Raw genomic sequence first — 13203 nt, 5'->3', positions numbered from 1 at the left:
AGGAAAAGAGGGAGGAGGAGGAAAGGAAAGACGGAAGAAGGGGAGAGAGAAAGAGAGGTTGAATGGAGGGTAATAGTTAAGGAGAAGGCTCCAACAGCCAGAAGGGAAGTGAAGATGGGAACTAATTCTTCATGTGGTAAAGCATTCAGAGCAGTGATGACCCAGGAAAGTAGTAAGTGGAAGAGGGATTGGAGGTCATAATGGAGATATTAATCAGGCCCCCAGATGGCAGGTAGAGCAAGACATGTTAAATATGTTAAAATCATATTATTTATTTTTAAGCACAATAAGTTATTTTCATTGTTTTCTATATTTTTATTTTTAAGAAAACTTTTCATTTTTAAGTTATACTTACTTTTAAGTAAAATTCTATATTCTTTTCAAGAACCACAGGATCATAATGACCATCACTCTACCAGTGTACTTATACCATTTCCCCAAACCCAGTTTTTTTTTTTTTTTTTTAACTTTTGACCCAGTTCATGATCCATGTACAATATATATATATATATTTTTTTTTTGATTAGGTGAAAGATGATATTCTTTGCTTAGTGCTACCTAGCCTTAATCACTAAATGGATGTAATCTCAGTAAAACTGAAACCTGTTGAAGACCTTCCTTTAAAAAGACCAATATCTCCCATTGCATCCAGAGCCATCTCTAGCCATCCTGATCTATATCTGGCCACTGGCTCTGCCCTCCCTCACTTAAATCCAATTCACTTGCATGTCATGGAATCACCTCCCCGATGTCAGGGTCCTGTTCAAGAATGATGGACAGACAACTATCAAAGGTATTTTAAGCTTATTAAAATGTTCATCTAAATGCATAGCATAGGTTTTTCATATTTAGATTGTTGTCAAACATTTTTTGAGTGATTATGATCTTATTTAAGAGACTGCTGCAAGTTGTGAGGGCTTGCTGCAATTACCTCAATGTCAGCAGCAAATATTGAAATCCGTAGGCCCTCACTATCAAACATGCAGAATCCCTGGATACCCTCCATGATAGTAGCACATTGAGCTGGGCCTAAAGTTGAAAAAGAGAAAAATGCATTTGGGGAAACGGTGTCATACACTGGTAGAGCTGTGATCATTGTGATACAATGCTTCTTGAAAATAAAATTACTTAAAAATATAACTTATTTTACTTAAAAATAGATAATAAAAATTTAAAATTGCCTCTGGTAAACAAGTGTTTCTGTATTTTGTACCTCAGTACACATACATAGGGGATACGAATTTTTCCTTGGGTATTTTTATTCATGGTTTCCAACCCAATACCTAATTTTCTTTTTTTAATTTGAATTTTATTTTCAGTTCTAAATCTTCTACCTCCTTTCTTTCCCATCCTTTGAGAAGGTAAAACAAAATCTGATACAAATTTGCATAGTCAAGCTATATAAATTATCCCATTAGCATGCACAAAAGAAAGAAAATATGTTTCAATCTGAACTGAGTCCATAGCTTTCTGCCTCAAGGTCAATAGTATGTTTTGTTAGTCCTTTGGATTTATGTTTGGAGATTTTATTGATCTCAGTAGCTAAATAAATGTTCCAATTGGCATGGAAGCTTCAGTCTGCCGTTTTTGCCACCTGGGCCAATTTGTCCCTCCTTGGGCATCCTGATAGCGCTCCCTCCTTGGGAACTCACTGCATTGTTTCTGGACTTAGTTTGAACCCTCCATTAACTTTAGTTCTACTAGAACTTGTAACTCCTGAGCTCAAGAGATGCCCCAGTTTCAGCCTAGCAGCAGGGTACAACCTTCAGCTCCACAAGGTGACTCGTGCCACTTAAATGCGTCTCACCCATGGATATGTTACATTTTGCATTATATTGGTCAATGTCACAACATCATACTAGAATATAAATTTCTTGAGGAGGAATCCCTTTCCTTGCTATGTGCTCTCCCAACTTTATTTCCTATTTATCACTTCTGATGTTTATTGTATCTCTTCATTTTGTCTGTAATCTCTTCTAACTAAAACTATCTTTTGCTATTCATTTGAAAGTCCTCTAGTATTGACGATCCCTGTACTGTTCTGGGCCATATTCATTGTAGGCCATAGGCCCAAAAGATTCTTTGATTTCTAGAATGTTAAGAGACTAAGAGCCTGTTTAAGATCATCTAATTCAACTGCCTCTTTGTAAAGATGAGAACGGAGGCTCAGGAAGGGCAAATGTCTGGTTGAAACTCAACCAGGTCAGCTAGGTGACCCGAGTTCGGATCTGGTCTCAGACACTTAACACCTCCTAGCTGTGTGACCCTGGGCAAGTCACTTAACCCCAGCCTCAGGGGGAAAAAAAAAAAAAAAAGAACAAAAAACTTTTAATTTCTGAGATCAAGAAACCTGCCAGGCTCAGCCTCCTTGATGTGAGATTACTGGCATTTGACACCAAACCTGGCAGCAGAATCTTTTGTAAAGAATAGATAGAAATTCTGTAAAGAGCTTGATAAAGAGTCTAGTACATTGGAAAGTGCAATTTCCCTCACCCCAGGGCATCAAGGTGAGCCTTAGAACCCCATCTCACCTCATAGCCCAGGGACTAACAGGGAGTGGGATCAGGGGACTGAGACACAGCCTTTTCTGGTGTGGGACCTTGTCAAAGGCTTTTTAGAAACTTAATTTTGGGATATTCTCAGGTCTTAGCTCTTCTACACACTTATCGTGGATAAGAATGACAAACACCACACAGCATTCTAGATCATAGCTCAGGAGGGACCTAAGAGGTCAGCTAGTCCAAAGTCCTCACAGAGTGGATGAAACTCAGGCCAAAGTCACACAGGTATAATAAGATTATGAGGTAGAATTAAAACCTGGGTCCTAATGCCAGAACCTGTGCTCTCCTACTGAATAATGTTGTATTCGCATTATCTAATAGGGATTCATGTCCCCCAAGTCCACCTCTTCCCTCTACAGAGGCCTGGCCTCCCTTGTCCCCTAAAAACTACAATTGGAGATGAAAACTGACGAGTTAGTGAGTTTATAGAACACTGTAGAATCAGGGTAGCATTAGGGTGGAGTGGGGGGCAGATGACAGGCCACAAAGCTGACCCACAAGCAAATAACTTTAATTTTTTTCCAAGAAGGAGTTCGGCCTCATGAGGACCACTGTCCTGCCACACGCCTTGTTTATGATACAACCCATCACAACTGGATTAAAAAAATACACAAAAATATATATATATATATATAATATATAATATACATTACAAAACTGGATATGGGGAGAGGGAGGGAAGGGTGTAGGGTAGCCTGAGCAATTTGTAATCCATGAAGGGCCTGGGGGAAGCTCAGGGGGAGGGACACACCTTGGGAAGGGGTGACATGGGTGGGAGAGAAGGGGAACAGTACTTCATATGAAACTCATAAATAATCAAAGGCTTTTGTTACCTCCCCTGTCAGGGAAAAGGCCAATGGGGGGTGGCTCTTTGGGGCTATGGGCACACCAGGAAGAGAGAAGGAAGGTTAACCTTCATTCCCAGAGATGGGCCTGAGGATTGGTCCCCACCAAAAAAGCCCTAAGAGAGAAAATGGGGTCAACCCACATCTCCATCTATTTTTTCTTTTAGAGATCTCAACCAAATCAGAAATATAAATATGAGGAGCTAAGGGATAGGAATCTGGAAGCGGAGGTTCTGAGCTTATCCCTAAAGAGATGGGGCCCTTCAGTTATCCCTTATGCTCCAGCTATGTCTGATTCTCCAGCTGCCTGTCCAGTCCTATTGCCATAGGCCAAAGGCCCTCAGCACATTGTCTCCCCACTCCCAACATCCTTAACCCTAAGAGCAGGCCTCCCACTCCAAAAGGGAAGTCCAGACTGAAAGCTCTGTGAGAGCCAGATAGTCTTGTTGTTTTTTCTCTAGAGTAGGCACTTCATTAAGGGCTGTTAAATTGATTTTCAAGTTTGGTAGGAGGAAAAAGGGAATAGTATTGGGAGTTGGTTCCTCCTACCGGCACCAGAGAGAGAATTAGGTAAAATTCCTGGGAGAAGAGGTGTGGTGGAAACACCAACAGGCTACATTCAAGGCAGATGGTAGCAAGAAGAGCTAGGTTGCTGGGGGGCTCTTTAGGCCAGATCTGGGAGCACCTTTAGAAAGGTATGGCCACTGTAGGAAATGTGTATGTGTAGTGTGTTTCTGTGAGGTATTTTGTGGGGTAAGAAAGCTGAATATATTTGAGGAGTGGGATCTGGGAGTAGTTGTGGTTGTGAAAGTTGAGGCGAGGGCTGGTCCTCCCATGACCTTCTTAGGGAAGGGGAAAAACATTCAGAATTAGGGCTTCTAGATCTTTCTGGAAAGTGGCACAGCTAATGATCTCTATTTTTGCTCCAAACATTTGGAATGGACACTGACCTTCTTCTCTTCCATGTCCCAAATTATAGGGGTTCAGGCTCTGGTCTCAAGGACCCCCTTACTACTGTGGGGGATTCTCAACCCACTCACCCAGGATTAAGTAGCTATGATTGATTATTCCCACCTCCAACTTCCTTAGGTTCACAAAACTTGCCTAAACAGATGAGTTGATCTTGGTTCTATGGTGCGGTTCCAGAGAAACACGCGAAACCAGATGCAAACCCTATTATCTGACCCTCACCCATCTCCTGGAACCCTGAGGGCACCACACATTGGAGCAACTCCATCCTCCATGCTGGAACCCAGCTACACAGTGACCCCATCTCCACTCTTACTGGCATCAGCTGGAACTGGCTTTGGGAATGCAGTGATACCACAGACTGCTGACCTTCCTGGTGACTGTCCCTACTCTGATCAATCCCTCCCCCACTTCATTCCCCACCTCAACAAGATTCCCACTCTCTACTCCTAGGTATCTGCTTCCTCATTCCACTCTCAGTCATCTCCTCTTCCACTTTCTGTCTTTTCACTCACCCCTCTCTTTCCCAGTTTCATTCTTAGTCTAATGTTATCTACTTCCTAACCCATTCCTTCCCCACTTCAGCTGACTGCCTCTAGGGCTGTGGTCTTTCCATCATACCCCTTCTCTTGGGGATGGGCGTGGGAGGGTATCTCACTTTCTGGGAGCCATCTCTTAATTCTTTTGTGACCTTAACTGAGTCTGTCCTAGCCCACTCCCTTGGACCAGAGCCTGCTTCTCAAGAGAACTTAAAGGAATATTTTTTGTCCTCTTTCTATTCTAGAGAGGCCCCCATTTCCCCAAATCTAGGTCAGCCACAGCCCTACTTGAACTGGATAATGGTGAAGAGGGGAAGGTGGGAAAGGAAAAGAACAGTTTTGGTGTGAGAGGGGGCTGGCTGCCCCACTGCCTGAGGCTAGTCTGTCTTCTTCAACAATTAAAGCATAGACCACAGTAGAGTGGAGTGTATATAGGGGTGGGACTTGTCCTGGGCCTGGGACCTGGGTCAGCAGGCGGGTCGAAGGTTAAGGGGCGTGTCCTAGACCAAGGCCCCCAGGTCAGGAGGTAGGGATGAGGAGGGAAGACACATCTTGGGCCCGGGCCCTGGGCGGGCAGGTGGTAGTTGAATCAAGAAAGGAGACCCTAGTCCTTGATCAGCTTATAGACATGATGCTGGGCCCCGTGTTCGCTGGTGGAGACTTCGAAGACAAAGGCAATAACCAGCAGTGTCTCCTGGGAGTCTCGACTCGTCACTACCTGGAAGGCAAGAGAGAAAAGAAGAAGTCAGGAAGAAATGCAACATGCAACATGAAGGAGCCCCAGGTCCTCAGGACTTGGTTTTTTTCCAAGTTCTGCTAGTGATTTTCTGGGTAACATTGAGCAAATCACTTCATTTGGGGGGGAGGGGAGGAGGCTCTGCTTTTTTCCTTTGGGAAATGAGGAAGGAAAGAAGAACCAAGAATTTATTAAATACCTATTATGTAAGCATTTTACAAATATCTCATTTGATCCTCACTCTGGGAAATTTGCATCATTATTATGCCCATTTTATAGATGGAGAAACTGAGGCAGATAGAATGACTAGTATCTGAGGCTGGGTTTTTATAACTCCATGTCTAGCACTGTGTCTGCTGTGCCAACTAGCTGCCCAGCTGGAACACAGGGAAAACAGGATGGGATATTGTCACTTCTGAGATCGTTCCAGCTCTCCCACTGGAGAATTCTAGAGCTACTGTGGGGGAGGGGAAAGAAAGGAAGGAGTTGGACTCCACCTGCAGGATAGTGAAGTTTTCCAAGACGCTGTTCATCATATACTTCTCAGGTAGGTGTTTCAGCTTGTGGATGAAGTTGATCATGTATTCACACATGGGGGAGCGATGGATGCGGTACACAAATCGGCCATTCTCCAGCCGTGCATACTCCGTCTGGGGTCAGAGAACACATGGAGCTTGCTAGTTTCTCCCCCTTCTTCCTTTCCCTCCCCTTTCCCGTAGCCTCACGCTCGCCTCACCTCCACTTTCTCAACAACCTGCTTGCCGAATGAGCAGACCTTGGTGGAGACACTGATGGTCATGCTGTCAGTGGAGCTGTACTGGGAGCTGACCCCGTAGAAAGCCCCAGGTCCATCCTGGATGGTACTGTTCAGGTCCGCCTAAAGATTGGAGGAGGTCAGGAAAGAGGAAAAGCAATTTCAGTGATTTTAGAGCCTTCCCTGGCTCTAGGAAAGTAATTTCCCAAAAAGATGCAAACACTTGGTACAAGTGGAGGATTTGGAGCAAGTTAAGAGGGGAAAATATCCCAAGAATACTCAGCCATTTGAGAAGCAGCTTGGCATAGTGTCGGTTCAGCATCATTTTAAATCCTGCCTCTGATTACTAATTAGTGGGACTGGCAAATTACATAGCCTCTCTTGATGTGTTTCATCCTCTATAAAGTGACAGGATTGGACTGGAGAACTGCTAAGGTTCCTTCCAATTCTAAATCTAGTATATAGTGATCAGAGTGCCTCCTATTTAACACATTCCACATCCCTTCCCTGCTCCCTGGTTCTGGGCCCAGGGTGATTTTAGTTCCTGATGGTCAGAAATTGAGGGACTTTGAAGTTTAAGATAGGAATGATATGAGATTCAGATTAGAAAAAGCTTGAAGCCAGGCTGCCTCTGCAGGCTATGAAGTGAGACTCTTCAGTTTGGAGGTGGGGAGAATCCTTACCCAGAACTTGACAAGGAAGAAGGCATTAGGTGGCCCCTTCTCATAGAGGTCCTTCAGTCCACCCTTTTTCTCAGGGAACTTATCATAGATCTGACGAACATCCACCGCTTCCAGAGGAGGATCCGAGAAGGCAGGATTGGTTTGGCCAATGTGCACGAACAAATGCTTGCTATACTGTAAGGGAGGGATTCAGTACAGGGTCATGTTAGAAACCTGTGGGAGGGACCCTAAAAAGTAAGAGGGAGATAGGGCCTAAGATGGGGGCCGTGGGTGTGGAGGGATGATGCTACACGGCAAAAGGTGAAAGGAGACAGACAAAAAGGGTCAGAGTCTCTAAGAGGTGAGGGAGTTCATGACATGACCATGAGCTCTTAGGAACTAAATTGACATCCATGTTTCTGCCCTGTCCTTCCTCTTCACGGCCCCTGCCCCAACCATAACCATTCTGGGTCCTCATTCTTAAGGACAATGTTAGGTTCTCTCCATCTCAGTTACCGTGTCTGGATCTCGCTGCACTTCCATGAAAGCTGAATATTCTAGGAGCCGAAGTCTAGTGGAGGCAATGGTGCGGTCCTGCCACACAGGCACAGTGGAGGCGGCTGGTGGGAGCGGGGCCAAGGGCTCATAACCTGTGGGAGAAACTTCTGGTGTAAGCCAGGCAGGGATCTAGATATATACCAGTGACTCTGAGTTTGTGCTAGTGGCCAATGGCCAAGTCTCAGTCTCTGCTCCCAGAACTGGGTTGAGGCTCAAGCTCTCTCTTGTAGCAAGACTAGAGAGGAAAGAAAATCAAGTCAGAAGCTAAATCAAATGAGATAAGCAGAGAGGCAGAGACAGACTCCAGTCCTGGGCCACTTTTCTAACCTTAGAAGAACTCAGCAGGGTTCTCTGTGTAACCATGTTCCTGGAGATTATTAGATAATTAGATTAGTAAGGGGATAGAGGCCAGTGCAGGGGAGCTCTGAGAAGAAAAAGCCTTGATAATTGAGAAACAAAAAAGCTTATCTAGAAGAGTGGGATCTAGTGTGCAAATACCCTTGGGGGAAAATGTGTGTGTGTATATGTGTGTGTGGGGGGGTGTTGTGAGACAGAGAAAGAGAAATAGAGAAAGACAAAAATGATCATGAACCTGAGCATCTATATGATGGCATGCATCTGTTGTGTATAGAACTAGAAAGGTCTCATGAAAAGATCATCTCATTAAAGAATTATAGGTCATTAGAGCCAAAGGGATATAAAAAGGCCCAAATCTCTTAGTTGTGAGGGGAAAATTGAGGAGCTGCAATCCAAGGTTTTACACCCAATGAATGCTGATTTCTTATACTCAGTCACTTGGCAAAATCATGACTCAGACTCAAGAATCTGGCTCTACCATGCATGCATGTACACACATACACACAGATATACAACATATACACATGTACACAAACATATGTGCATACATTTATAAGTATATATATGTATTCACACAGTATATAAATGCACACATATATGTACATATACATATCCATGGCTATATATGTGCATACGCAGTGCATATATGTATATGTACATGCACACACATGCACACACATGTATATTTGGGACAGGAACTGCAGACAGTGAGCTAGCTGACCATCCAGTTGGATCCAGCCTGGGAAACAGGGCAGCCTTGTGTGAATGAAACAAAACTACAAACAAAAGCCCATCTCTAACACTAGTATTCTCTCCAAATCCTATATAGCTGTTAATTATTGAACATTACAATCCCAGAAGACCAACAATCACTAGTGACAAAGAAAAGATGCATAGTGGGCAAACATAAGTCACAACATGTAATGATAACTTCCAAGGGAGGGATGGCATAAATATCACTAGACAAGGTGGTGGGATAGTCATGAATTGAAATTGAGAGTGCAGATGGGCAGTCCAATCGCAACACCCTGGAGATATAAAAAAAAAAAGAATACATGGAGTGCATCTTTGAGGTAAGATTTAAAGAAAGGAATGGATCAGAATCAAACAGAATAAGGTGTGATGGAATTGTGAGTTGTAATGCTGAAAGACCTGTCTTTCAGGACTCTATCGGGCAGTGATTATAAAGACATTACCAATACAATTATCCCTTCCACATTGTGGGAGTTAGGGGTACGGTACCTTTGTGATCTGGAAAATTAATGTAAAATTTTTTTGGTCCTCCTTTTGTACCAGAATAGAAGTCTTATTTTTTTCTTTTTCTTTTATGGGGTGGTTATATTATATTGTTATAAAATTTGAGTTAACTTTTTGGTCAAAGGCTATATTATACAATACATACATTTTATTTCTGAGTTTTTAAACCTTTTTTGTGTTTGGCCTTTGTAAGTTGTCTATGGCTTCTGCAAAATTCCCAGAAGATTCCCATTTAATTTCTTAAGCTGACCTATGATATATCAAAATGACAATGAGGAAAATTGCAATGTGGCAAGGGATAATTGCACATAGATGTATAGTAAAATGGATAGTATGTGTGTGTGTGTGCACGTTGTGGGGGAAAGCAGAGGCTGCAGTAGGAGAAAGGAGGTAGTTTGTATATATATGGGGACTATATATAACTGTGTGGAGGAATGTGTATATGTGTGTGAGGCCAAGCACAGGGAAAATGATAAAATAATTTATCTCTGGCATTTCTCAGTATATGACTTTTCCCTGCTTGAGACTTCAGCCTTTTCCTGGATCACCCCCTTTGACTGTACCTATTACTTAAGTTATAACAGCCAATGGCTATATCGCATAGCCCCTGTCTTCAAGATTGGGTTGAGGTTCAAGATCTCTGTTAGGATAAGGTGGAGAAAAGATTGGAAAGGAAACAAAGCAGAATTAGGAGTCAATACAAAGTCTAGACATGCACGGAGGTGGAGACAAACCATAGTACTGGGCACTTACTAGTGAGTGTGGGTGGCAAGGGTGGCTGGATGGGGTAGGCTGGCTGCGCGAAGGGTTTGATGCTGTAAGACCAAAAAAGCCTAGTTAGCTGTGTGTGTATGTGTGTGTGTGTGTGTGTGTGTGTGTGTGTGTGTGTCTGTCTGTCTCTGTCTTCCTTTCTCTGTGTCTCTCTCTCTATACACACACAGACACACACACACAATACATATTTATTGTTCTACATCCTTATTCTGAGCACCAAAGGACAGTGTCAGGGGTTCTAACTGTGGCCTAGAAACACTTGCTAATTGACTGTTTAAATAAATATTTGCTTAAGTGGTTAAGTGATTGGCTAAATGATTGACTGGCTAAGTAACCGATCCAACCAGAAACCATGTCAAATCAATTCTGCCACTATTTCTGAGTGAGGTATGTCAATCTACTCTCTTACAGCTCCATTCCTTATACCTGTAATTTTCAGGACCAAAGTGGGCCTCTCTAGCCATTATTCCCCTTTGATGTTGTCTCTCCCATTAGAATGTAAGGTCTCTGAGGGCAAGAATTGTCTTTGCTCTTTATTTTTGTGGCTCCAGCTTAACACTATATTTGGCACATAGTAAATGTTGAAACGATTGCTCTCAAAGTGCTGAAAGGGACTCCTGAAAGGGACCCCAAGACCCTTTTATGAGGTCAAAATTCATTTAATAATACTATGAAGAAAACCCACATAAAAGCTCATTGAAACTTTTGAAAAATAATTTTTTGAAAATATTCAAATATGTTGAAATAATTATTTGGAAAAAAAATTTTTTTAGGATTAAGAGACCAAAAAGTCTGAGAATAACAGCACTTACTAAAATCTTTTCTCTTCCTCTCTGTCTCCTTTCCTTCCTTCCTTCCCTCCCTAAATAACTGATTAAATAATTGACTGATTAGCTGATTGACTAGCCCAGCCAACTGACTCACTAACCAGTTAAGTGACTATATGACTAGTTAGGAAACTGGCTGACTGGTTAAGTGACTAAGGTCCTGATTCACTCACTAGCTAAGTAACTGATCTGCCAAATGTTTGACCGACCAAATGATTATTTAGCTGACAAGCTAAGTGAATGAGGGAGGGGATCATTTCATCGAGAGCACTTTAATCCCACTGTTCCATAATTGACTACTAATAGAGCAAAGTGACTGATTGACCAAGAGACTGACTGACCAACTGATTGACTACATGATATTCTGAGTAAATGACTTCCTTCCTTCTTTCTTTTCTCTTCTCCTCCCTCTGTTCACATAAGGTATCATTCTCATTCCTTCAGATGCTCTTAAAAAAACTTTTTCTCTCTTTGGATTGTTGGACTGACAAACAACTTCTGATTGACTAATTACCCATATGGCAGATTAACTTTTAGCTGGCTAATTAAGTAACTTCACTCATCTACAATGACTTAGACCAGGGTCCTATAAATTCATGTGCTTAAGTTTTCAAAATGGAGCTGAAGCTCCAGAAGTTGATTCTAGGGGCACAGTGGGGATCCAGACTGGGGCAATGATGAGGAGTTGTGAGTGGGGTGAGGAAGGGGAGGGAATACTCACTCCTGAGAGGGTCCCGGCTGCTGTCCCGGGAGAGGGGGTCCACTCCAGAACTGTAGAGAAAGGAGGAAAGTTGTGGAATTCTTCAGCCCGATGTCATCGGGCCTGTAATCCAAGTTCTCCAGTCCCTCCCTTTGCCCAGTTGTGAATTCTCCCCTGAACTGTAGGCCCATAAGACTCACTTTCTATCTCCTTGAAGCCTGAATTTTGATCCCCTCCTCTCCTAATCCCTATAGTCCCCAGTATTTACCCGTGAAGCAGCAGCAGAGAAAACTGCCTGAGGGAGTGGGGGAGGTGGGCTGAGTTTATTCTGCAAGACACTGGCTGAGACAATCTGAGCTGAGGACATAGAAGCCATACTCTGAAGGGCTTTATCCTTGGAGACTTGGTCCTGAGGAGGAAGAAAGGGGACATGACATCAAAGGGCTCACTTGACAACTTATTGATACACCATTCCCAGACTTATGCATGCGTCTATCTCCCGACATGCATTCTTGTGACTGTAACAGAAAATAATCTGGAGAGTTTTGGAAGTGGGGAGGAAAAGGAGCCCACTTAGAGCACATCCATCAAAGAAACCTGTTTGGAAAAGGATGGAGTCAGGGTAGAGCCTGAGTGAGAGACAGTGTAAGGGGAGGAATGGAGAACTGAACTGAGAACTGAAATCTGAATCTGGCCTCTGCCACTAATTCACTGGGCAAGTCTCTTCATGAATCTAGGTCTCAGTTTACTTGTTTGTAAAATGAGGGAGTCAGACTTTATACTTTTATAGAGCTTTATAGTTTCCAAAGCACCCACATCCACTACTTCATAGAATCCTAAAAAGGGAATAGGAGATAAGGATAGACTTGTGAGGGTAGAGAACTGCTTCTATTAATATGGGTCAGAACCTTTTTTGCAATTTATAATCTTAAAGAACTGCCTAAATCAGTGACAAGTTTGGTGCTGTGCCCAGGATTACACTGCTAGTATGTGTCAGAGGCAGTACTTGAACCTGGGTTTTCTTGCTTGGCTCAAAGCCTGGTTCCTTATCCACCTCTGCTGCTTCTAGAACTAGCATCATAAAATAAATAAGGAAGGAAATAAATCTTTATTTTAGGGATGAAGGAAACAAGACCCAGAGACATAATGATTTGCCTAAAGTTATGTAACTGGTAGGCACCAGAGCCAAGATGGGTCTTCACTTAAGTTTCAATTTACTCAGTCTATAACATATACTTAATGACCTTTCTTACTCCATCATCCAGAGGCAAGGAGAAAAAGAGGAAGGATTGGGATAGGGGATGGGGCTGTGACTTACCAGGTTCATGGCCTGTGAAGAAAAAAGAAAACATTGCATCAGAGGAAGACTAGAGGGTAGAGGGAGAGGATCATCCCTTCCCATTCCCCTCTCTTCCCTCCAATCACTGCCTAGTTCTCAGGTAGGGAGGTAGGGAAAGGTCCAGGGATAATCTAGCTTCCTGCTCCCATGCTCCATTTCCCTGTAGCTTCTCACTAGGGACACTCACCTGTCTTCTAATAATGTCATCAGGGCAACTCATTAGAGTTAAGAGTTTATGGCCCAGGAGCCTCTGAATAAGGGCACTCAAGGGAGACTAAAAGGAATTGAATGGGAGAGGATGGAAATATGGAATGATAAAACAGAT

General features: G+C 43.0%; 1 protein-coding gene across 3 annotated transcripts in view; it reads right to left on the bottom strand.

The window, feature by feature from the left end:
• Positions 1 to 3056: 3056 nt before the first annotated feature.
• Positions 3057 to 13203, bottom strand: part of TEAD3 (TEA domain transcription factor 3) — a 32085-nt gene continuing 21938 nt past the window's right edge. For 2 of the 3 annotated variants that reach the window (XM_074311174.1, XM_074311171.1), the window contains exons 5-13: positions 12858 to 12869; positions 11808 to 11948; positions 11561 to 11610; positions 9992 to 10053; positions 7583 to 7716; positions 7088 to 7261; positions 6387 to 6527; positions 6148 to 6300; positions 3057 to 5632 (exon numbers count right to left, since the gene is read on the bottom strand). In XM_074311174.1, coding sequence (XP_074167275.1) covers positions 5519 to 5632; positions 6148 to 6300; positions 6387 to 6527; positions 7088 to 7261; positions 7583 to 7716; positions 9992 to 10053; positions 11561 to 11610; positions 11808 to 11948; positions 12858 to 12869 — 981 coding nt within the window. In that variant the 3' untranslated portion in view covers positions 3057 to 5518. The remainder of the gene's footprint in view (positions 5633 to 6147; positions 6301 to 6386; positions 6528 to 7087; positions 7262 to 7582; positions 7717 to 9991; positions 10054 to 11560; positions 11611 to 11807; positions 11949 to 12857; positions 12870 to 13203) is intronic. The other variant, XM_074311173.1, reaches the window with a different exon arrangement.

The sequence above is a fragment of the Sminthopsis crassicaudata genome, chromosome 4 (assembly GCF_048593235.1).
Source record: "Sminthopsis crassicaudata isolate SCR6 chromosome 4, ASM4859323v1, whole genome shotgun sequence".
In the NCBI taxonomy this organism is placed as follows: Eukaryota; Metazoa; Chordata; class Mammalia; order Dasyuromorphia; family Dasyuridae; genus Sminthopsis; species Sminthopsis crassicaudata.
The sequence above is the reverse complement of the archived record's forward strand: the minus strand, read 5'-3'. Positions and strand labels throughout refer to the sequence as shown.